General features: G+C 47.0%; 1 protein-coding gene across 4 annotated transcripts in view; it reads right to left on the bottom strand.

Annotated features, from left to right (window-relative positions):
• The window catches only part of Ubx (ultrabithorax), a 119,152-nt gene that overhangs the window by 19,272 nt on the left and 73,388 nt on the right, over positions 1-26,492 (bottom strand). For 2 of the 4 annotated variants that reach the window (XM_046623951.2, XM_046624212.2), the window contains 2 exons: positions 18,328-18,735; positions 3,013-5,267 (listed from right to left, as the gene is read on the bottom strand). In XM_046623951.2, coding sequence (XP_046479907.1) covers positions 18,407-18,735 — 329 coding nt within the window. In that variant the 3' untranslated portion in view covers positions 3,013-5,267; positions 18,328-18,406. Of the gene's footprint in view, positions 1-3,012; positions 5,268-16,638; positions 16,768-18,327; positions 18,736-26,492 lie in introns of those variants that run through there. The other 2 variants (XM_046624038.2, XM_046624120.2) reach the window with 2 other exon arrangements.

Here is a 26,492-nt window from a genome sequence, read left to right as displayed (position 1 = left end):
TTTTATTCGAGGCTGTTCTACTTTCATGCAGAATTAAACTGAAATTAGTTCTGCTCATTTCGAAAGGACCGACAGGAACCGGTGTCCGGATTCCGCTGCGCTTGGCGAGCAAATACGTGCATCTGCGAATTATACATGATTTCGGTGGACTAGCAGTTTCTCTCGTGTACCGGACCAGCCATCCAGCAGGCTAGCTGGATGGTTACATCGAGGGGTGGGCCAACCCCGGTTCGTTCGTTTCCGTGTTGTTACATAATACAGGATGCGGCTCGGTTACGCGGGATGAGGAATGGGGGATGAGGGATGAGGGACGAGGGATGAGGGATGAGGTGTTGCGTTGCCTAATAACCTCCCCCGCCTTCGTCCACGCCGCCTCCACACACACTCGGCGTCCGTCGTTGGGTGTAAAACTCACGTGACGGTGTGAGTCTGTCCGTATATTCACGAGCGCGGACATTTACCTCCGCTTAGATACCCATACACGCGAGTAAAGCGAACCGCGGTGGGCGCGCCGAGTAATTATATGAGGACGGAACACGCTACCAGCCCGACCCTCCGCGTCTTCGCATCCCGTTAGACTGTCTGAACTAATCTCGGAGGCATGCATCTGCTACGAAAAAATAATTTTATAAATAAATAAATCGGAGATAATCAAGAAACGACCGGTTTTTTTTTTTTATTTTGACTGACGTCCTCCAGTTTTTACAATAGTACCATTTTTAGCAAGTGGTTGCGGATAGATGAATTCTATTTTTCGAAAATTCAAGATTTAGTCGTAATTATGAAAGTAGGTAAAAACAACCGATTACAAACACCGACAATAATTCCAAATGTTTTCTGTACAACTTTTGAATCGTGGATCGCAACGATTTGGATTTAGTCGCAATCGTTTTTGTTTTTTAGAGAAAAAGTTCTATGTAGCTTTTGCAAAATATCTTGCTTCTTGCATCTTTCAAATTCGAATCGCATCTTGACAAAAATCAAAAGGGGCTAGCCTCAGATATTCGGTAACTTGTTTTCACGAATCGCGACCCCGGTACCTCGGAAAGCATCGTCAAGCCTGATACTTTTCCTTACTTTTCCGTTTTCCATTCCGTGAAGTATTGGAATCGGATTTTTTCTTCGTAAATGAATTGCGAAAATTATACGGATCGCACGGTGCACGGTCATTTCCGTCTCCAGCTGGTCGGCTCGATGCGCAGGCATCGCATAGACATACACGCATGGGAAAGATTCTGTGTTGAAGCGAATCCGCATCCACCTTCATCTCAATCTCCATTTCCACCACCGCATTTCTTTATACCCCCTTTCCGAGAGCGTCGTTCTCCTCTTCCTCCAGCGGCTCCTCAGCCGCGGGAGAACTTAGTGGGATTCAATTACCGCAACGTCTGCGAGGCACGCTATTCCATCCCCCCAAACGAGGCGGAGTAAGAGGGCTTACCTTACCCCCGTGCACCAGCCAACGGACGGACCGACCGACCGACCACCCGCTCGCTCAAACCCCCTTCTTCCATCACCCGAACAACGAACAGGTGCTCTTTTGTCTGCTGTAAATTGCGCCCCTGTTATCCAAAGTAAAGCGGCGGTTTTATCCCCGCGCCATGCCCCCCTTCTCCATACAGCGCCGCGAGGAGATGGATGTACCGCATCTTACCCAGGGTAAATTGATCGCCCTTTTGCTAAGGCGTCCATTATCTTTCCGGGGAATAAAGAGGAACGAGAAGGAAAAATGGTTGAAAAAAAAAAAACGATACACTAAATTTCCCGGCCATTCTATCCTCATTTGCGAACGGAGCGCCGTGCGATCTAGGGGTGTTTCCCAAACATACGGCCGTGCTTGCTACACCCCTTAATTGGATTCTATTTCGCGTATATTCATCCCCTTTCATCAAAACCGTCATAACCTGGTCTCTCTTCGCGCCGAAATTCACAGGTCGTTCGATCACCGACGTATATTACGTATCGTCCGCACATGCCGTCGATCATTTCCAGACTCGGTATAGTAGCTGGTATTGTGTAATTTGAAGGCGAGTACCGTGCGTACGCGTAAAACTACGAGGTTAGCGGATGATGATTCGGGACGCGGGATATAGGACCACGATGCCTAGGCTTGAAGCAGGTTCGGTTTCGATTGTAGGTACATAATTCATCGGGCGTGCACCATTGTCGGAGGTTCATTAATACAAATGGCGTCTGCTGAATTCTACCCGATCCCTTTTCCCCGCGTCCCTCGTCTCGCCAGCAGCCGCTGGGTCTGGTCGTCGTATGCAGCTGATCTCCCCTATACCTACGCACACACATACACACACGCATGGAAACGCGGTGAACACTGTCGAGTATTTTCCCCGCACACGCACCGACGGATTCGTACAGCGGGACATATTTTCAAAGTCCTTTTCGACTTTCATGAGACACCGTCTATCCGCAATAACATATTAATATATCCCCCCTCATCTCCCCCTCCAAAGCCCCGTTCTCGATCTTTTGCTCCTCTCTCGCTCGGTTACGATCAGAGAGAGAGAGACTTATGAACGCGTACGTAAGCGGAAGGTCGAGCCCGGATCAGCCTGACGGCCGTTACGAGGGACCCGAACCGCCGATGACACTCCATTTTGCCATGATTTTAAGCGTCGTAAAGCAATCGCCACACGTTTCGTCCTTCCTGTCCCGCTCGCTGCCCCTTTGCGCGCCCTCCACACGTCGAAGATTCTGACTGAACACCGAGGAACTTGCGGGTTCGATGAGAAATTGATATCAGCGGTTGATTGTACGGAGTATTTGATGATGGCGGATGACTTAGAGATACTCGAAGGGCAGATTGAACAAATTTCACCGTTTCCTATTTCATTTCGATTTACGGGTGTATTATTAAGTACTTATAGAGAGCTGTTGTTCTTTGCGTTTGGATATTTCGGAGATGGAAAGGGTCTTTCTGCCAGCACGGCCAGGGCCGCTAGCAAAGAAGCGATAGACAGTTTGATTATAGATTCAAGTCGCATTTATTTCTTAGCATTGTTTTTTTTTTTTGTTTTTTTTTTTCAATTTTTATAATAGTTATTATATTATATGTAATATTACAATGGCGTTCAGAACGACAACCGCCTCTAAAGTTCATACAATACAGGAAGCAGATGCGGCCCTGGCCGCTGGGATACAGACATTAGATCAGATCGTAAATAATTAAAGTGTATATTATGTTACAAAACAAAATTAACAAGAGAGTAAAAAAAGAGAAAGAAAAAAAAAATGAAATTCAAGAGGTAAATATAACGTATATATATATATATATATATATATGCATATTCAACATACGATTCAGTAGAATAAAGTGAAAAAAATAACGAAAATACAAAATGAAGTAATCGAAATAAGGAAAAGAATGAGATTTTTTCTTCACGTAAATCTTTCACATTTAGAAGTATAGAACTACGTCAAGGTAATTAAGTTACCTACGGCCTAACGACTAATTACGTATGTACGTACGTATATATATATATATGTATATATATAGTACAGTGGAGCAATGGAGATTCGTATAAGAGACCCACAAAATAAATAATTAATAATATTACATTCCTCTTAGAAATACTTTTCTTTTTCATTTCCTTTTTTTCCTTTTTTTTTTTTTAAGTGTGTTTTGTTTATCTTTATCTATATATGCTTAGCAGCTACTCGTATACATTCGTAACTAGAATAAAATTACTATTTAGGGTCGCGCCTCGCTTTTCAGCCAGAGGCGAATAGGTACTGGGTAGGTACGTATCAAGGTATACATATATATAATATATATGCATATATACTTTTTTATTTTACTTTTCTTTTTCTCTTACTCATTCCCTCTCTGTATAATTTTCCCTGCCTTGGCTGGCAAGTAGTTGTACGAGTATTAGTCTGTGGGGGTGTTTCGGTTTCAATACGTAGAGTTAGTTTGTTGTGTGATGTTCGCGATTCGTCCTTAAAAATACTTCAAAGAGGCATACAGGCATATATTATAGGTTCGAAAAGCAATCTCTATAAACTGTAATTTTTGTTTAGGTAGTTTAATAGTTCGTTATTTGCCACGGGGACATCGCGTTATTGCAATCGTTTCCATACGTATAATAATATATACCTAGTGTACAATTTCTATATAATTATTACAATCTAATGATAACTAATATAACAAAAAGAAAAAAACGAAAACACTCGAATATTTCGATAATAAGTACACTAGCTCGCTATTAGCGAACGAAAGGTGTCGTTTTCACCACTCAATTACAGCGCATATGTAATAAAACCACGTGAAGTTTTGCGATTAGATCATTCAACTTGAATACGTTTTTTATTTTATTTGTTTTTTTTTTTACGTGAAAACTATACTAGACAGCTCTATACGGGAATGGTGTAAACGATCCTCCAGACCGAGCCATGTAATCGTAGATCAACAACGAAAAAATTAACAAAAAGAAAGAAAAAAAAAAAAAAAATGGTGTAAACAACGATTAGATCGAATTATTACGTATACATGTAGTAACCTAGTAGCTGATTAAAAAGACGAGGCCGATTTAGTCCGGGATTACGTCGAGTATACACAGGATTTAAAAACGAAAATAATAAGAAACCAATAAGATTCCAACACAAGTTTAATAATCACATCTCGATCAATGTCAGTTATATCGAATCCACCTTTATATATATAATATATATGCGGTATATGCATATGGGTTTATTACACCTAGGAGGTAATTTACAATAATTTCAGACACGCGTTCGTTTCTCGAACACGTCTATTACGTATTTCTGTTTCATTGCTTTTTTTCCCATTTTTTCCTCACTCTCGCATCCTTTCCTCTGCACATATAAATACTCGCGTACGTAATCATACTCGTAAATGTATCCAGAGGTCTATCGTGCCCTAATTGCAACTTTCCTCGAGCCCCTGATCCACACCTCGGGATGGATAATCCTCTAGCAACGAAATGCACTGCACTAATGCTTACAGGCCGCAATAGGCAAACACCTACTGTATCCGGCGAATCGATAGGAGTCGACCGAACACGTTGGTCGGTTGGTTTTGGGGTGTTGGGCATGTGAGCTACGGGAGTCCGGGATTCGTCACTCACCGGAGCAGCAGTCCACTCGCCGCAACCGATTTATCACTCGGCCCTCGTCTCTTTATATCGATAGATGCGATCGATACTTATTTGGCATTACGGGGGTCGGTAGGTGGGTGGGTGGGTAGTTAGGTACTACGGCGTTTTTAGTGCGTTGCGCAGCCTTCCACTCACCTGTAACAGAAAATGAAAAAAAAAAAATAAAAAAAAAAAAAAAAACTTTATTCAGACCTGGGTTCAATCTCTCTGTATACCGTTGTGTCGTTTTTTTTTCTAAAATCCCGAGGCATCGGCTCTGCACGGTTACGTGAGCCTTGTGTCTCCCGGGACTAGAGATTATCCGACAAAATTGATAAAAAAAAAAAAAGAAGAAGAAATTTACCAAAAACTGAACACGCGACCGCGCTCAGACACGTAACGGGATTTCGACGACGAGGATTACACATACTTACACATATTTTCAAATGTCGTAATACCCTGGTTCGTCGTTTCGCTCATCTCATCAAGCAATATGTAAAGGATTACGGAATCGTAAGCTAACCGTTAACATTCGTACGACATTCGATACTATCAAAGTTTTTCTATTTAATGGTACATAATATTGCAAACTGGCGTTTTTACACACGGAGGATTTCGAAAATGTTTACTAGTACCTACCTACTACCGATAGATGTCGGAAACTAAAGAAACGGAGGAATAACCGAAAAATCTTTAAGCCTTATCCGATTCGCCCATCTTTTGTTCTCCTATTGTGAAAAAGACGGTGTTATATTCGTCTTCTGAAACAGCAATCTTTCACCGTGATAAATTAAAAAGTTTCCGATCCGCAGGGTCGTTTATTTGTATCTATGCTAGCCATGATGTGAAATATCGCCCGATCTTATAAAGCTATAACTCAATAAATTCGGAAAGTATAAAAACGTGGAGTATAGGGTATATCTCGGACCGACGCGGTCTTTTATACGGGTTATCTTATACCCTTCGGAGACGAAACGTCGCCGCCGTAGGAGAACTGCGCGGGGAACTTTGAACCGGGGATTCCATTTTGATGAATGTCTATCTAAAACCGGACGCATTTCAAGTTGATAAAAATTTCTCCGTACGTAACAACACACATCTACGAATCACCATTGCACGTACTACTAACGGCTAACACGTCACTTCCCTCTCTTTCCCACTCTAGCTCGTTTTGTACTACAAGATGCAATTTCAGAGAAACACTTCCATCGGTCTCCTTGAATCTGGGCAGGTCGTACAGCTCATCCCTTTGAGGCGAAAGGGTGGGAGAGTGGAAGGGTGGAAGGGTTGGAGGGTGGCTTGCTCGTTCAGCTCCTTTCGTAATGGGGCGATTGCACGTGGTGCCCTGTGTCCGACACACGCACGTTGCGTCTACCGCGGGGAAGTTGTGGATGTGTGGGGGATCCTCCTCAGTCATGGATGTATCGACGGCTTGCCACCGTGGTCACCGATCGAAGAAGGGTTTTCGGACGGTCAGCTCAACGGCCAAGCCGATCCGATGCTCCCCGGCTTCCTTTTCATCCCGACGAGGAGGGAGCTCGATATACGATATGAGAATACGCGGTGCCCGAGGGATGGGGGAGGGATGAAAACATGCAGGAGAAAAGGAAGAGGTCCTACTCTCACGTGCCGTGGCGAGCCAACCGAACCGCGACCAAATATCGTACCGAAAGTAGAAACACCATTACTCATCCTTATAGGACGCGAAAAAGTTGTTTGTCCTGCATCTCCGCCGTTCTTTCGAGCCGAACCCGCAGTTTCATCACCCAGCCAACCAACACCAAAGATAGGTTCATACTCCTCTTGGCAGAAGCCAGACACTTTTGTAATACACCACCGACTTGACTGTACACCGGTATATAGACTTTTCTCATGATGCAACGTCCAGTCAAGATCCTCCTGGAATTTCCTCTACGTGATGATCGTATTATTTTTCTGGCAAATTTCACGAGCATCCTTTGGAATCTAATTTTCACGACTGGGCTTTGTTCTTTCCTGACGATTCGTGGGTTCTTTTTGTTTCCACTTCAAAGCGGCTGTTTGCAAAGTCGAGGCCTTCCCTGCTCCTTGCAGTTTACCTTTCGGCCTAGAGTTTCAAGGCGTTCATACCGGCTCACGCTTTATATATGTAGGATGGAAGGAAGAGTGTGCAGGGTATGCACTACGTATAACCTGGAAGAACTCGCCTTGCCCTGTACTCATTTATCAGGATTTCAAAGCGGCTAGACTTTTTAAGCCGCAATAAATTCCTTACGCGCGTAGGTACGTCTTCCCTCTGGATTCACCAGCGACACTGTGCCCCGCGACTATTTCGCATTTCCTACAAAGCCGGTGCAACGATATCCCAACGAGTCAAAGGAGTCAATGAAATTTATGTACCGTACCAACAGTTTGACTTTTTTTCCTTATTCAAACTCGACTCACTTCAGACCCGATAACACATTTTGAAAGGGGGAAAAAAGGGAGGATGATAAATATACACCGACGGTTCTTCTTTCCGCACTTCTTTCGAATAGATTCCGAGATTGTATTGCTTTTTTCTTCCTCTCCACGGTAAAACAAGAAGACTAACACCAGAGTTCACGATGTCCCTGTGCAGACGGAAGCGAGTTCCTAGGAGTCGGGGGAGCAACGGTTATTATCTATCGCCCTCGTTACCACAGGTTGCTCGTAAACCGGCCGGCCGTCGGCCGCGTTGGGGGTTGGCTCGATGGAAGCGGGTAGTCGTACCTATCCCACCTACCTCCGGGATGGTACGCGAAGGGTGCCAACGGACGTCGCGATCAAGGGGGTACAACAACCTACTTGTATACCAATTTCACAAACTCTGGATCAACCGGCAACGTGCTATCACGAATTCTTTGACACGGACTACATCAGTTACCGTTGAATGGGATCATTTTCCGTGTCGTTAAGAAGGGAGGGGACTTAATTGCACGAGATACCGTCATCTCAATTCTACGGATCAATCGCGATTATCTATATTACGGTCAAAAGTCAGTATAACGTTAAATACCGGTCTGTTGGAAGAATTTTTGTCTTTAGTTTGGAACCGATATCGCACGACTGGCAAATATCATTTGCCTAGAATTAATCGCCAAATATCGAAACACAGTGGAGGTATGCTCGACCATTCGTTCGTCGAGAGAGCGTGTTCACATCGCTGCAGGAATCTCTACATCGCGCGGCAAGATTATATTGGACGGTGGTAGGTACCACTTGCCACTGGAGGCGAGGATGAGATAGGAGTAGTAAGGAGGGGGGGGGGGGGGAGGGCCGAGGATCGGATTGAGATCGAGTGAAACTTTTTATATCGAAGACGCGCTGTGCATGAGCGCGAATTGCGCGTAACCCCTGCGGGGCAACATTGCGCTGATCACGACGGGGTTCCCCATGCTGAAGTTCTGCCCGGTATGGACCAACGCGAAGAGAAGGAGAGCGAAAGAGGGAGAGAGCGAGAGAGAGAGGAGCTCGTCGCCATAGCCGACACACCGCAACGTGCCGGCGTGTAGCGCAGGCTGGGGCAGCCGTTGCACCGGAGCCCATAAATCTCGGGGGATATAGATGGCTCCGGGTGTCGCGTGAGCCGAGAGCCAAGAGCCACCCCATGCGGGGCACCTCCGTGCGACGGACCGCCTATCTTACCACCCTTGCCCGGACCGACCCCCGACCCTCGAAGCCCCGCGCCCCATCGCCCCCGGCCAACGCCCGAGCCGCCCACTTGTTCAGAAGTGCCTGAACCCTCTGGAAACGCCGACGAACCCTTACCAAATTGGTATTGGTGGTCGATCCTCCTTGCGACCATTCGAGAGAAGGAATTTACCTCTATTTTAGCCGAATATTTCCCTAATTAATACCGTACGGTGAACCGTGTTTAAAATCGTCGGATATGAAGATCGGCGGCACGAGAGAAGCCCGAAAACATGGTATCGTGGTCGGAGCTTCCGGTGAAGAGGGACGAATTTAACGCGGGCAGCGAGAATGTTTGCCTGCGCAGAAGTGCGAGAGCCAACGTCTGACGAAAATATTGTACAGGGTATAATCTCAACGTGTTGCCGGTGATATCGCGCGAGTGACGCATTACCTCGGATATTCAACAAGGACTTTGCGTTCTCTGCCGGCGCTGGACTACTCAGCGCCACAGGGCTGCCCACCTTTCCATGGTAGGTACACTGCGCGTGGTTGCCATGTAGGTACCTCGCTCCTTCCCTGAACCTGCCTACGTACCTCTTCGACTTGCGTACTATGCTGTACGAGATATCTTTTGAGGGCCCCGGAACGTTCGCGAGTGCGCTCGAATAGCGCGGTCAGCTCCCTGCGGAGACAGAACTCGATCTGTTTGCGGAACGAATTCAATGTGGGAGTGAAACGAGCATCGGATGGTGTCGGCTGGACCGCGGCCTGTAAGCCTTGGAGAGAGGAGACCGATGATTAATCACACGCCAAGAGAGTCGGAATCTGAGTGAGAAAAGGAAGAACCCGTAAGAGGCGAATGCGAAAGCAAAAAAAATTATAGAAAAAAAAAAATAACGAGGGGCGAGGCAAGGACTTATCTGCTGCACTACTCTCTGTCCGTTTTTTCGTTTACTCATTCGTCCCAGGATCCGTTCTCTTTCCAGACCTTCGCGACATTTTCTAGACTTCAGAGAAATTCTAGAGATCTTTGGATACACGACGACTATCTTCATCCGTATTTCATCCACAGGGTGAATTTATTCTCTCTCATACTCCAGTCGACGAAAGAAAAAAGAATAATCCCACATCCTACGCTTCTTGGTTCGAAATTCTGATTCTAATCAATACCGCGAAGTGCGATTGGAAGAGTTCAATGTAAGGCGGAATTGACGAACGATTCTTTTTCCGATGGATGCTGATCGTTCGCTGAAGTACAGGGCCTACCGTTTCGATTCGTCTGATTGTATCAGTTGTATCAGAAGAAGCCGGTGGGGGGAGGAGTGGACAAGGAAAAACTTGGTTAGAAACCTAGAGGCTGTCCGGAGACCCGTCGAATCCGTGGAATTGAATTTTTCCCACGGGCCACCTGCCCGTCGTGCACCTAAGAGACTTAACTTTCTATAAAGAAAGAAATTGGGTTCCTCGTACTGGATGACTGAGTGACGCGACGCGACACGGGAGACAGACGAAGGAATAAAAAAGCATAGGAAAGAAATGAAGGGAAGAAAGTGGAAAGAAGAAAAAAACAAGAAGAAGCACGAGGAACTTGCAAGTTGGTATCGCGTCAAAGTGGAGCGGCAAGTATAGGTATACGGTTTATATGGATAGAAGTTGTGTTCGCTCGGTCACGGGTAATGGTTTTATGAGCGTCAAGGGTGATATAAAGAAAATGAAAAACACCGTGCTGCCAACATGGACGGTGTGGGCCCGAACGTATATAACTAACTACGCTTTGTCCCCTCTCCGCGTCTCCCGCTTTTCTCCTTCGTCTCGTTCTTCTTCTTCTTCCTCTCAAGTTCGTACGGTAGGTGAGCAACTCCTGCGTGGCTCCGTTGGCGCGGGTACTGCGGGTGGGTGTGGGTGAAACTTTCTGTATGTACGTACATGGGAAGAACCATCCCCCATCCCTGAGACGCGGACTCCCTGCGGAGTGTATCACAATTAGCTCGCTCTCTTTCCCTGCCTGCTCCACCTCGTGTTATACCACCGCCTCCGCAAACCCCCTTGCAGAAACTTTAGAAAGCTTATTTCAATATTACGATGAATAAGCGAGCTTACGACGGCACCCGAGCTGTATTAAGCCGCGGTAAAAGTTAGTGGATCCGACGCCACCACGCCTCCGATCTTCGCCTACCAGCTACGTACAATTTTCGTGCGAGGATGCGTCGTGGTGTAGTATTATGCGTACGCATGCACCCTGTCCAATTCGACCCATCGACCAACCGTCGGCCTGTAACTCAGCCGCACGCACGTCAAAAAATGCCACGGGTGCTCACGTCCTCCCATATCGTATTATCCCGGCGTATCATCCGCGTTTGCCAGCTATAAATTCACTAAATTAAAATACGAACCCGTTCCTCCGAGGTCCGCCGCATCTTCAGTGCCGTCGTCGTCTTTATCCTCATACGCGTTATCCACATTATATCATGATATCCATCCAGCAGTATGTGCTGCGCGCAAGTGGGTAACGTGATCTGCGTGTCATTTCGAATAACTAATGTCCTTTTTTTCTGTCCCTACGCTCGTGAGTCCGCTCATTCCGACTTAGTTTGAACATGGTTCCGTGGGATGAGATTTGTCGAAAATTGAAAGGGAACCTTACAGTTTGGCAACGTCGCTAGTCGGCAGCGCGATTGCTTGTGTTCGAAATATCTACCCATCCCTGATGCGTGCTAGTAGGCCCTGCAGGATAGCCCGGCTCTTGGTTCGTCGAAAGAGAATAAAAAATGTTGGAAGTAAAAAGGTAGGTAAAAATAAAGGTAAAAAGAGAAGGTCGGACTGGGTTTTGTGTTCGTTGGTTCTCTAGCGAGCGGGACCGTATGTTGGGTGCATCCCATCCCAGCGGGAGAGTGAGCCAGAACACCAGCACCCTCTCTTTCCCTCAAGTTCTCTATTATTTTTTTAGCTTCTCTTCCCTTTTCTTCTTTCTTCTCCTTCGCCCGCAAAGAGCATCGGGAATTCTGGAAGTTTTTAGAGTACAGCACCACTCATTGTTGTGCAAATGTTGCCCCGCTGCAGTATCGTCCCTACTGTAACCCGACCGAACTATATCATCGTGCACCCCGAATCCCGCGGTAGCCCGACCGCTCTCCGTTCAAAAAATGTTAATATCTTCAGGAAACCGGATATTTCGCGTTTTACATCTACATATGTACCGAATTTAAATCAGCCCCCCTGCACTTTCTAATTGCAATCTTCCGGGAGGTGTTTGCGCTCTCAAGTTCCACCCTTAACACCGAATTTTTGTGTTCCCCAGACTATGCGATCGAACGTTGATGAAACATCACGCGGAAATCTATTCGTTCCGGTGATTGCGTTTGGTTGAAATTTGAAGAGAAACGAGCTTCTGCGTGAGCTCCGAAATTGAATCGAAACTACATGGTTGCGTGTGAGTTCGACTTCTGGTCGAATTCCAAGCCGATCGATGCGATCACTAATACGAAGAATGAAGTACCCTGAACAAGTTAAGCAGGCTTCGAAACATGGTTGGGCCCGACGCGACCTGGGAAGCCTTGCAGCATCTAGCGGATGTTTCGTCAACCCATAAGCCTCCCCTCTCTGATTCTCTGGAGACAACCTCTCCCACTCCTCCTCTTTGTCACTTTTCCCTTTCTCTCTATTTATCTCCCTGCCACTTTATTCTTCAAGGAGAATCCCTACTCCCTGAATTTCAAAGGCGTAGACTTTATGATCGTCCGAGTGGTATCACCTAATAACTGCTCATAAATGTCATGATAAAATCAACAAAGAAGATTTAACGTGTGGTCGCTGTACCCATTACGAAGGGCGTTATATGGTAATGACCCGCAATCAAAACAAATCGTAAAACAGCGATACGTGGCCAACGGCAAAGTCGGCGTTCCCGGAAGAAGATTAATGCTCAAGACATTAGTACCTGCTATTCCCTGGTGACATTGAAACCCAACTACTACCTCTTAAGCACGTTTGGTAGATCTGCCTCAATCTGTCACTGACCATATACATCACGTCGCTTCTTTAGTCGATTGACTATATTTGTCAAAGATGGCAAAGAAGCGATAACGCAAGAGAAATTTAAACACCATTTCCATGTTGGGTGGACTGCAAAAGCTGCTTTGATGAACGATCCGGTCTCTGATCGAGGATGAAAAATGTGGGTAATCGACGGTGGTGGACGGCTGATGAAGTGCAGATTTTAAAAGACCGCGGACAATCTTTGCACCGACACGAGGCCATCCGGTACAAATGTCGGCGAAAGCGTGGCGCTACAGAGTGGCTCTGTATAGGGGTAGGTCGGGAGATGATTGCAGGAAGGAAGCAGTTAGGCCCGGTTGAAGTCGTTAAGCCAAGTTTACGAGGTGCTACCGCGGTAACGCAACCTGTAAATCTCGAAGGCTCTCTCGATTCGGTTGGCGCCTCCGTGTAGCAGAGGTGGTGGTATTCCGTGGCCCGTCCGTTCCTTTCGAATATCAGCGTAAAAAGCCAGGCGGGGGCGATGGCGCGTGCCCATAGATGCTGGCAGTACGTGGGTGTCGGTTTGGCCGTTGCACTGTCGTTACTACTCTCTGGTCGCGACCTGGAAACGCGGAAGACGAAGGGCGTCTAGGGGCTAATGGTCTCCCCGGGGCTGAGGAGGAAGGGTTGACTCACGATTTCGAGTTGCGGGAGAGTCGCGGGAAGCGGAGGCGGGGGCACGGCTACTGGGCTACTACCTACTTGTCGCACCGCTGATGCCTTTATGGATCATAAATGTCTCCTTTTACAAGCCAATAAAGATCACCGACCATCGCATCGTTTGACGGCAGCGCGGTGGGCTGGCATCAATCTGTCGAAATCACGTTTTACTACCTAATAAAACGTCTATTTTCATTTCAAAAGCCAGACCGAAGCCAGACTGCGGTATTGAACTATACCTACACCGAGCAGTCCCCCGGCGCTACGGTAATCCGCGCTCATTCACATTCATAGGAGCTTCCACTTGCTGTACCAACGTTGACGCATGTCCGTTTTCTCACCAAGCCAAGTTCCTCGGGCACGTGCCGCGCGTCTCGGTTACCGGCTGAACAATGAAAACAAACCATAAACCCCGGTTACTGGTAATCGTCGGACTACCAACGAATAATCACCATCGTTGGCCGTTCTTACTTAGCTGGTATAGAAGGGCTCTAAATTAACCGTCATACCGATCGAAGGAGACGGGGAGGACACGCCGGTAAAATAGGAATGGAGTATGGCCCTGTGAGTAACGTTGATTCGTGCTGCCATCTCCTCACCGAACGACCAACCAATAAAGTAGTCCCACCAGGCGTAGTGCTACACCGTTTCGTCTTTCGCTCGTTATCTTTGAATTTAAAATAACACTTTCTCCGTGCTTTATCACTGCATTTTAAAGTTGCGCTCAAAAATTGAAATATTTGAATAATTCTTTCTTGTTTTTTTATAATTTATCGTTTCTCAAATTCTTGTCTTTTCTTCACTCTTTTTTTTTTTTAATTCAAAACTGACTTTCAACCAAGCATCAATTATTTCTCTGGAAAATTCACGTGATTTCGCGGGTAAAAAAATAAACCATAAAATTCAAATTCTTGGCTCGACAGTCAAGATTCGCGCGCGCGTAAGGTTATTATGCAACAGGAAGGCCGCCCTCCTAGAAAGCCCTCCTCTCTATGCCACGCCCATTTTACTTCGGAGGGTCAAGCAGCCATAACTAAAACGACGACAGTTAACGCCGCTAGATGGCACCGCCGTCTGTACAAAAGCATGATTACAGAGAGACGCACGCACGCCGTGTCAGACAACACAAGCTAATAAAAACGCCTTAACCCCTGGCTCGCTCGAAATTACTCGCCTACTACTCTTCCGATTTTCACTGCCTCTTAACGGGGTTCAATTAACTAGCAAATAAGCCGATCGACTAAAATCGATACCCACGGTGATTTGGCGATGATTTTTCATCACCGATTGTCTATATGATCCAGATTGCCAGACTATGCCGTTTGGAATTGTCGGAATTCATTGAAACTTTGGAATTTTTATCCTCTACAGTTTTTCAATAAAGTCAAACACTACCTTCCGCAAGATTGTTGATCAGCTTGTTCAATATTCGATTTAACACCTTAGAATTAAACATAGACACCTGATCTTCAGTAATTACTCGATAATTTTTGGCAGTGCTGTAAACAAGAGATTGCGCAAGTCCGATCAATCAACCGCGGAGCAATGGTCAAGCTGTAATTCCTGGCTATGGAAGGTGCTACACTAATTACACGTTCCCGGTGTCGGTTAATTTATCAAGCACTAGCTACACAGCTCAAACTATGTAATAACATCCACTTGACGCTGCGAATGACTCGTTACAACATTCTCTACGACGCGTTGCTGCATTTGTTGTACTCGTTAAAACCGGTATTCCAATAAATAAACGTATTGGCATCCGTGATGCAGGACTGCGCGACACGCAAAGCGAGATACGACCGGCAAACGCGTGGCTCGAATTCCGATACGCCAAGTCCAAAACGGTCGCCGCCAATCGTTGACCATCGACGGATGACCCGTGGAATAGGAGACGAAACGAATGAATAAACTGGATCAGATTTCATGGATCGGCCCCCTTCGTCAAAGAATCAAACTCTGATTCGACAATAAAGTGCCATTCAGTGCCTGCTTTGTTATAGGTACCTTAAATTTTTTATACGTCAATAATTGCGGCGGATTGGTAGCTGTAAGTTATATTAATGATCCAAGAAATCTTTAACGTATACTGGTTGTAAACAGAGAGAATTTTAGCATTTTAATTTTTTTCAAGCTTTAATTCACCGGATTGCGGATATAAATTTCCCATGAATAGGACCAACATATTTGCATGCTGAATTTTGAAACGCGCGTAAGTCTCACTTGTGCTCGTTTATCCGACGTTACTTTTGGGTATAAATCTGATGATTAGAGAGATAAAAGCTTACATAAATCTACGGTCGTTGAGAATTTCGAGGAGAGCTTAATTTAGGTTGAGCCTCGACGACAGGAATTTACGACGAATCGTGATCCATCGAACAACGTTGAAACCGCGGTGCCTTATTTCCAAATCCAACAGTTCACTAACCAACGTAGTGAGCTCTACCGGTTCCCACTTTAAAAGACGTAGACGATGAGACGACGGCCGTCAGAAAAAACATGGCAACGCGGGAGCGCGCGTCCATCTATAGGTATATGGGTAGAACGTGCTTATTTCAGGGTACAAAGCAGCCACACAAATCAGGGCCTAACCGGTGCCGGCTTCTCTACTTTCCCTTTTTTTTTTTTAACTTCACTTCACTACCGCAGAAGATCCGGAGAGAGGTATGTATCGTTATTTCTGAAAACATCTGGAAGCTGCAGCTCCTGCACTTCCGACGAGGACGAAGGACGACGTCGCGACGTTCGACGTCCCATAGCTCAGGGCTTTTCCGTCCTGCCGCGACTGTCTTGAAGACGCGAGTAACCGAGTGGCTGCTTAGCTCGTTGGTTGGCAGGCGGAAAGAACGGTCAGTTTTGTCCGTCATCTGTCTCGCACCGTGTGAGTCGAAAGTCTGTCAAAGATTTTTTATTTTTTATTTTTCCAACGGAAAATCAAGAATTGTTTTTCTATTTCTTTGGGTTATTTTCACCAACCCAGACGGATATAAAAGGTCATAAAACCCTCCATTTACCCCGGAGAAAGTCTGCCGTGGTAAGGAAAGTGTCGAAATCGTGAGCCTTTTTTTACGACCAATACTGTCGAACCGCGCATCGAGCTAAGGGTCCTTCATTTTCTTGGAACTAAGTGGCGCTGTAGAGCCAAGGGTGAGAAAGGTAAAAAGAAAAGTCCCGAAAATTTCTCCCAAAGTTTTATTTTTTTCACTCGCTCTCCTTAGACGCGAACTATACTTCGGTGAAAGTGTCGAATTATCTCACCGGGATATGATGACAAATGGACGAAAAATCGCGCGCGACTACCCTCCGCAATCTTTTTCGGGTCACCTTATACCTGCAGGTAAAAAAAAATGTTAAACTTTCTAATTTCTACGGTATGAGATGGGCAATTGTAACGCCGAAAATGAGGAGGTGCGTGGCGAAATACCGGTTCCTCGGAAATCAGCCGATCTCCGCACGTACATTCATGCTGCAAACACGCGTACACATCCGTTCCTGAAAGATTTACCTTCGAATGCAAAACTTCTGGATGGAAATAGACACCCGTATACATCGCCGGTCGCCGCGTGCGGAAAGCGATGGAGTGCGAATTCAGGGACGTAAAGGATGATACCGCGTTCAGATATTCCTCACAGCTCAGCAACGAGAACTGCGGGGTTAACATTTCATAAACCGAGTACAACTACTTTCGTCTTCCAAGTGGATATCCGTACGTGTAACGCGAGTGTATAATTTTCAACGGGGATACACTGTTAGAAATGCGGCGTTAAATGTAACACCTAGAATATTCTATAGAAGTCCACGTCATTTTGGTGTTGATTTTAAGACCAATCAGTGTCGCGAATCGAACGATTTATAAAGATGATGTTTAATTTCACACTAATCGATTCTTATCGACAATGTGGATTTTCTGACAGTATATAATCGAGTTTCCGCCGCGGTCCCAAAATTCCGCCAAGCGCTCACGCCTTAAACTTCTGATATATCACATATGTACTATGAAACATTAGAGAATGACCTGCGGCCGGAGAAGGGAAATCTCCAGAATTTTACCGTGTCGCAATGATAATTTGCCGTCGACGTGGATTTCACCGTACGGTCTCTCTCTATCTCTCTCTCTCTCTCTCTCTCTACGTTTATTATACCTACGACGGATCTAAACGCACACCTGGTACACCGGCGAGGATGGATGTATCTGCAGGTTATACCCACATAAAGGTGTGTACCCAAGGTATGGTACGTACGTATGTCTACCTAATACAGGAGAGGTCGTAAATAGCTTAGGGTAGGGATCCTCCGCTCGCTGAATTAATTAAAATAATTAAGTTAAACTTGAAGGAACGAACCTTGTATACCTACGAACGGCCAACACGGTATATCCCTGCATAATTCGTGGATATATACCCTTGGATTGATCGCTTAATTACCGATCCACCGGTACACGAACGCGTTCGAAAGATGTACGATCTTATATATGCTTTACACGTATTCGCGGTGCCGATACTCCTCGACCGGTATAAGGATTACGCGCGTATGCGTGTACATCACGTGTGTATTATATATACAATGTGAAAAATGAAGCCTCGGCAACGTAATCACGAATTGGCAACATTTTAACGTTGGCGTTGAATTTACCCACGCGTTTAAGTTGGCTGCAAGCTTTTGCCATCTACTTTTCACTGTGCATACACCTCGGACGCGCACGTTAGTACAACGTACACCATGCATATATAGTACCATGATATCACGTGTAACGAAGTCACGGATGATCGCCTCGCGGTTTCCTTTCGTCGAATAGAAGTTGAAACGGTTCGCGAGTAACGACTAATCGTCTTTCGGATATCTAAATTTCTTTTTCACAAATCGGTAGCAGGAAATCTGAGATAGTGCTTACCTTAATATAGCTGTGTACATTGCGGTGCTAGCAGAGGATGGTGCGGGTGGTCTGGGGGTGTCCGGTGCAGGGCGTACCCCTAGTTCCCCGCCTCTGGGCCCCCACCACCCCCTTGCTGCTGTTGCTGCTGTTGTTGATGAACGACGGCGGCCGCCGCAGCGGCTTTTTGCGCCTGGGCCTGTTTCTCCTGTTCGTTGAGCTCCTTGATGGCCTGTATCTCCTTCTTCAGCTTCATCCTCCTGTTCTGGAACCATATTTTTATCTGTCTTTCCGTTAGACAAAGCGCGTGAGCCATCTCGATTCGCCTCCGCCTTGTGAGGTAGTGATTCGTGTGAAACTCCTTCTCCAATTCCAAGGTTTGGTACCGCGTGTATGTCTGCCGGCCGCGCCTGCGCAGTCCGTTGGCTCCTGGAAACAGGAGAAGGAAAAAAACTCAAATAAGCGATTGAGCCGAAAGTCCATATTGTATATATCGGTACCGAGTCCGGCATGCCGGTGATTCAATCGGTCGTCGTATATTAACGGCTCGGGATTTAATCACACATCCAAAGCCAATAATCTACTCTTTCGAGAAACTAAATGAAGAAAACAGAAAAAAAAACGACGATATCATTAAGTAAATAATGTACGAATTGACATTCATCTTAATTCCCACGATTTATTATATCCGTCCGTATTAGGAATTGGCGCAAAAACTGGTTTCAACCAACACATAGATCGCAAAATGTTATTTGTCCGACAGTTAGTTACGATACCACGTGTAATTGCGTTCAAGGATTTGCGGACAGCAGCTGCCGCGGGTGGCTGTGCGCGCGTTGCGTTAAAGACAACGATGATGATTCGAGGATGGGGATAAACCTACATGTTCATGGAAAAATGATCGCTTAGTTGTGTGCATGTACCTTATAGCCAGCCAGAGAATGAACAATAGGATATGAACAATAGGAAATGATTCACCGATCGAGTTTGATCTTCCATGACGATTGTCAACGAGGGAATAACCGGTGCTAGTCGGTAGCGCACGGCACTCAATATCCAGTGCCTGGATACCCATACATGTAGGTACGCGGTGCAGTTGCAGGGGATACAACCGAGTGGAGGAAAAGGATATAGAGAGCCGGAGGCAAAGCTTCAGAGACGTGTAAATGGTTTTAAATAAAGTGTAGCGCTGGGGTTTCCGCGTGCGCTGCGTGTGTGCACGGTGTGCCGCAGGTAGGTGTACATATACAAGATATAGTCTGGCGGGTGGGTGGGTGGCTACATACCCGGAGCTTTGATGGGGCTGCTGGAGTGCGGAAGAGGAAGAGGGAGAAAAAAAAGGGGGCGAAGAACTCCTCGCGTATGCATCCGCACGGCCTGCCTGGGCGTTGAACAGCCACTTGGGTACGGTAGCGGCATAAGCTCCGCTGGGGGCGCGGGCTCACCTTATCGGCCGTTACTGCCTCGTAAAACCCCCACCACCCCCGACGCCCCAACCACCGTTGGTACTCGTACGTACTTCGGCACACACTCGCCCGATTATACCCACACCCAATTCGACGACACCGGCTCGTACACGCACCTACGTGACACCTACTCACTCACACCCGTAAACTCATCGCTTTCCTCACCCTCTTACACCCTTCGCGCCAGCAGCTATACGGCTCGACGGTGTCGCGTGTTGTAACTATAGGTATGAGGGGATTTCCCGGTGCGTTGCGACTAATTGGCGACACCGAAATATAACCGGTAATATTTTTTCCACGTGTGCATTATCATTCGGTATTTTTTTTTTGTTTCTTCTTGTTTTTTCACCATACTCTTTGGAAATGCATGTAGGTATCGTGTACCTCTGGTACTCTGAGATTCATAGGTGCATTCTTGAGAATTATAGAGATGCGGTTGCGTTTGCTTGGGTGATGAGTTATTTATATAAATGTATACATTCAGCTTCGCCTGTACCTGTACGTTTGAATGATTGCGACTCAGTGCAATGGTGGTTTTTCAAACTTTTTGTTTGAGATGGGATTACGAATGGTACCTAATCGAGCGGTGAGTTGGAGCTATGGAGTCAGGTAATTTATATCGTTACGGTTCATTTCGGACCAAAATGCTTCGTGGAGTCGTGACGTAATTTTTCTTAAACTCGTTGTGTGGCATTTTTCAGCTGCAGATACCGGTAAAATATTAAGCTTATATTGTCTTAAGAATCGTTTAATCTTCACGTGAGAAACGACATTAAATTTATCTCATTGTCAATTCATCTTGTGAATCGTGTCAAACGCCTTGAACACAGACTTGTTGAAAAATCAACCAGGGTTTACGTACGGTAGTAACGTTGCAAATTTTTCATCTCTTGTCATTTCAACACAAAGAGTCAACGACAGTCCGATAAATGATCTATCCTTCCGATACACAGAGAAGAAAATGATTGCTCGCACGGTTACACCGTTGCACGCATGTAAATCCCGGTGCGAATTTGATGATGGACTTGAGGGTTATTGCAGATAAATATCGATTGTAATTCCTGTGCGGAGATTTGCTGGTTATAAACATCGTAACGAAGTGTCGATTTGCCGACCGCGTTGCGCAGCGTAGAGAGAGGCGTCGCGGTATATGCGGTAACTCAATTTGAAACATCCCCCAATAAATGCATTATATTCGTACCCGTATCTAACCAATCTATTATTGGCGGTAGGTACATAAAGTCACGTGGTTGTCTGGTGTATACGTATACGGGGGGTTTGCGTATCGTATGTACGTACCTACAACGTATATAGGTATACACGTTAGCCGGGAAAACAATGTTGCATTACACACAGCTAGGCGGAGCGCGTGGGAGTTCATATCGGCGCCATGTTTATTATCGCGACGTAATCAAGTGGCCCGGCGCCCAACCGTCGTCCCCTTTTCACCCCCCTCGGCGGCTCTCTCCCTCTGGGCGTCCCTGATTCCCGTTCCAGGGTGCCACTGTTGCTGCTGCTACCGGTGGTGCTGCTACCGTTCTCCCTCACCCCCTCCATCCACCGACGAACACCTACACGTGGACTCGCGGCATGAGGCAGGAGTTATAGAGCGGCGTTTATAAGGGTTATTTGTCACACGGGTCCGCCGGCGAGAGGGGGCGAGGAGATCGGGGAACGCCACCCCCGCTACTTCCACGGCATCTCGCTTCGCCACCCTCACGGTGCGCAGGGCGGGGGCGATAGACTCCGAAACTTATAAATAAAAGAGAGGGGGTTCCCCCAATTAAGCCGCCCCCATACGTCTCGGGTAAAGTAGAAAATGTGACAGGTTCGCGACTCCTTCGCTCTCTCTGTCTCGCTCATGGTTTCTTACCCAGCTTCTCCATCTTTCTTTCATTCCTTCTCTTTATCTCGGTGCTTTTTCCCCTGCCACCCAACAGCTCCCGCCTCAGACGATGGGGAACAAAGTTGCCTGAGGAGACTCACCGCCCCCCTTACGCGTCCCGGAAAAATAAGAAGAAGCGGAAGAATGAGGGGAGGAGAAAGAAGCGTGCGTGGCTGTTTAACCGAGAGGGTGGATAAATTTCATGCGGGGATAGCAAAATGTGTTTCATCCTCGAGAGGCAGCTTGGGCCTTCGCCCAAACTCTGCAGGGATGTTGCTCCCCTCTCGGTTTTGCTGGGTCGGTGTGCACCGGTTACTACCAGGCGGCACGCCGTTTTATTCGACGCGTGTGATTAGCCGAAACGTGAAAATATCCTCTCGCAGATCGATGTGAACTCCGCTGGATATCGGCTAGTCGACTACTTTTCGTTATCTATCTCTCACTCGCTCACTTAAGCTATCGCTTCGAAGAGTGAACATATAACACTATGGGATGGGGCTAAAACGATCATAGTTGGAAAGTTTAAATGCTCGGGTATTCGTCCTTTAAACTTTTCAAACTCGTTAAGTCTATCGGAATGTATAACGGTCCGTTTTATGAATTTCCCAAACTACCAGTCAGGTCATCTATACTTGATAGAACTCAACGAATATACGTAGGTATATATCTGTCATTAAATTGGCTATCGCTGAAAAATAATTGTGCATTTTCTTTCGTTTTTCAGGTAGTGACCAGAATTCCTAAATGCTGCTCCGGCGAGGCGGTGAGTGAAGATGATACGTTTCAACTAATTTCACTATTTGATGTTACGAAACGCGAGTTTACTCGAGAATAAGATACCGAGTGGGACAGTATATCTAGGTACCTATAAAGAGAGTCATTTTTCTTCCGAAACGCAGCGTACGCGAATTGTCTGGAGCTAAACCGAGCGAACGCGAAGCCGAAGGCCGAAAAAGCTTAGACGTTCTTTGGGGAGGTCGGGAGGCGATGGGGGCGCGGGCAATAAAAGGGGAAAACGGGAGAGTTGTTGCCAACTCTAATAAGAAGAGCCAATACGCTGATTGCTGCCAGGGCTCCCATAACTTTGTTCGTGGTTCGCAAAACACGAGCTGGCCAAAATCCTCCCTTCACTATCCGCCGTCTATGGAGTGAACCCGCGGCCCCTTTTACCCCCTTACTCGGCGTATATACAGCCATTACACGTATGTACGTATGCGTTAGGCGAGCCACCACGCAATCCGAACCCAGACGTTGATATCTACATACCCCATGCACGGCTAGCTACGTGTGTTACAAGAGTGCTAAGCGCGCTCTGCGGCGTCGGAGGCGCGCGTTTACACGTGTGGAGCCAATCAAATCAAAGTAAGTGAATTGGCCCGAACCGCAGGAGAAATGTTTCTTTCGCCCGCGTTCTCTTACCCTCCTTTCTCTCTTTTTCTTAGCGAACGGCGATTTTCCCATAGGCTTAGGCCACTAGACTGACGACCGCCTCCCTTGTAGTCGTTCCTCGGCTTGGGGTAGATGGAGGTCCGAACCATGAGCAAAGTTTTGGTTTATAAGATTAGTCTGGCCGCTATGCATCATCCCCCGACCCTGCAGTCTCTTCGCCGAGACGGAATTACGTGAGATTGGCAATCCGTAAGGTTTTTGTGATACCAATTTAGCCTCTACGTTGACTCACACACACACTCTCTACGCGTAGGTATACGGTACATCAGGGAGCTACATACGTAGACACGCGTTACAAGATCACCGAGCTGGGAAACAGAAGCAATCGCTTTTCTCTGGGGTGAAAGAGCTGGCTGCGCGTATAAACACACCCGCCTACCCTACGTCACTGGCATCGCCAAGGATCATTATAAGAATCTGCCCGATCGTGCAGAACAGTGCATTTGCCAATATCAGGGAATTCCTGAACCCCGACGCGAAGCTGACTTCTCCGATTGGCTTAATACAATATTTTTGTTTTCAAAGAAACTTCTCTCTGCCGCCATCCCTGCGCGATTGTTGATTCCGGCTGCATCCGTTGATGCTACCGATCCATAAACGAAACTGTCAAACTGCGGCGTAAATTTGCAAGAATTATCATCGATCGGAATAGCGCAAATAGACGAACATGGAGGGTAGTGGGACTTCCGGTTGTCCATACATCCGTCGTCCAATGCTGTAGCATGAATAATGGATACCAGCCCTCTGAGTTTCGGACAGAGAGAATTAGCCACGGATAGAAATATGGAACCGTGACTATACGACGCAGCGGCGTGCACCTTGATTATTCTCATCTCGACCGCGGCGATCCTCCAGGAGTCCTTGGAATATTTCGCTCTTCCGCAAAAGGTCGGAAGGGTACACAGGGCCGGCTGGCCGGGCGGCGGATCATGGGCGAGCCAGATGCCCCTCGTTAACCTCGTTACCCAGGAGCCACTCGAAGCAGGCACCCTCGGATGCGCGGTAGGCAGCAAAGCACGCAGGCCGTGCCAACGAAGCTCGTATTTACGAAGGCCTCACCCCCGCGTCAGAGGCTCTCCTGAACTTACGAGACGTCGCAGAGCTAGGCTGAGAGGCCGGCATCGGTTTCCTCGTTAACTCTCCTCCCGATATAAGTTATTAATTACGGTTGACAAATGCGCTCCAGCTGCGTCTTCCGCGCTCGGCGCTTATACAGTCGGCGACGAGCCTCGCCTTCTGAGCTTGCCCTGTCTTGCCCTGTTTCTCACCATCCTTGAACCCCGAGTAGGGATAGGTATGCCGGAGAGGAAGGGAAAGAGATATTCGAAACGAAGAGAAAGAGAGGGACGCTGTTCAGGAGAGGGCGAAAGCCGGTGGGAGGATGCCGAGGAACTCCTGGAGGTGGGGAGGGTGGTGCGAAGAGAGACCAGCGCGCGAGGCCGCGGGTCGTAACTCACGCCCTCCAGGGGATTACCTGCCTCGAGCAAGGGAGAGAACGAGAGGGGATGGGGGGGGAGAGTGCCACGGTGAGCTACGGTCTCGCTGCGTAGCTACGCGTATCTCATACCGAGGAGTTTGTTGGGGATGTTCTGCCCGGCGTCCGCTGGGACAACAACGGCGGGAGCTCTGAACACACAAGACGTGGCTGCAGGGGCGAAACGGGTGGGTATTACGTGCCCGCGTTTCGGCTGCAGCTTCGCCAAGAGCCAAGACGAGGGAAACGAGGAGAGAGAGAGAACAGGAGAGAAGCTCCGAGGCTACACCCACCCTCCTATCTTACTTGGGCGTTCGAGAGAGAGAAAGAGAGAGAGAGAGAGAGAGAGAGAGAGAGAGAGAGAGAGAGAGAGAGAGAGAGAGAGAGAGAGAGAGAGAGAGAGAGAGAGAGAGAGAGAGAGAGAGAGAGAGAGAGAGAGAGAGGGTGAGGCCCCAGGCTCAGGGGGTAGTAGGTACGGAACGAAAAGTGAAGGCACGAGAGAAAGCTTCTGAGCTAATTACCGTAAATATTTTATGCCACCCTCGGTAATCAAATAATGCCTAGTTATATTATACGACAATTCGCGACTTAATTTGTGGTACCTACCTACCCTCGAAAACCGTGCATCCGAGCAGATCTTCTTTTTAAGCTTCCCCTAAAATTTCGAGAGATCGTTTACCGCTGTGACACGAACGCGTAGGTATATACATAGATAATTCTCACCCTTGCAGAGTTTTACTTACATGCGCGGCGGTAAACTACTTGATATCTCGATGTCGTATAGCTGTTTTTTGCGAATCGGGCAGAAAAAAAAGAAAGGTAATCTGATCGCAAACATTGGCAAACTTATTTTAAAATCTCTAGCGATGCACAGCTACGATGGTGGATTTTCTATCTTGAACTTTTTACCGATTTAGAAACTTGGAAAAACTTTTATCGCAAAAGTTTCCCATCGAACATAACTATCCGGAACTATTCTAAAAGCAAATTAATCTAATTTGTAAAATTTCATTCGTAACCCATTATATTACAGAATTCTATGATAATAATTGATCCGTTATACATATTGGTTCTTCGAAAAAAAAAAAACATGATTGCAAAAATTGATCTGCAAGATACTCTTCCTGTCAAAACTTTTCTCGACTCTTTAGTTACCTGATAATAATACCAGCAAACGTTGCCAACTGGTCGAGTACAACCGTTACGGATTATAGATCGTGAATGTCGGTATAAATACGTAATACATGACAGCAATCGCACAGCTACTTTTCGGCCATGCCCGCGCTGCGTCGAGTTTCGACTTTGCCGCAGTAACTGTTATAATTATGCAAAGACCGAGAGAAGCGACCGGTGCAACGGTGCATTGCAGGCAAAAGGAGAACGAGAAATGTACAACGCGGAGGGATGGGGAGGAGGGTAAAGAGGAGGAGGAGGAGGAGGAGGAGGAGGAGGAGGAGGAGGAGGAGGAGGAGGAGGAGGAGGAGGAGGAGGAGGAGGAGGAGGAGGAGGAGGAGGAGGAGGAGGAGGAGGAGGAGGAGGAGGAGGAGGAGGAGGAGGAGGAGGAGGAGGAGGAGGAGTAGAGAACTGAGACGAGGGCAAAGGGGTGAACGTATAGCTCGGTATACGTATACCTGTGGCAAAAGAAGCAAAGCGTCGAAGATGGCGAAGGAGATGGAATGCAAAGGAGGCTTTCGCGCAGGTAAGCGAGCCGGTTGTAAGGCGACACCTCGCCCCTCGCTCCTTCTTCCTGCAACGGCACCTCCATCCCCCCGGACTGCCAAATCCTCCGAGATTTTCTCTCGCCTTCTCGTTTCTCAAAAATTTCACGCTGCAGGTGAACATTGGTAAAAAATGTATCTCGATCACGTATGCAGTATAGAAATGCGCGTTTGATGAGTTCGGTAATTAGAGG

The sequence above is a fragment of the Neodiprion pinetum genome, chromosome 1, assembly GCF_021155775.2.
Source record: "Neodiprion pinetum isolate iyNeoPine1 chromosome 1, iyNeoPine1.2, whole genome shotgun sequence".
NCBI classification, from domain to species: Eukaryota; Metazoa; Arthropoda; class Insecta; order Hymenoptera; family Diprionidae; genus Neodiprion; species Neodiprion pinetum.
Note: the sequence above shows the minus strand (reverse complement) of the source record. Positions and strands in the feature narration are given on the sequence as shown.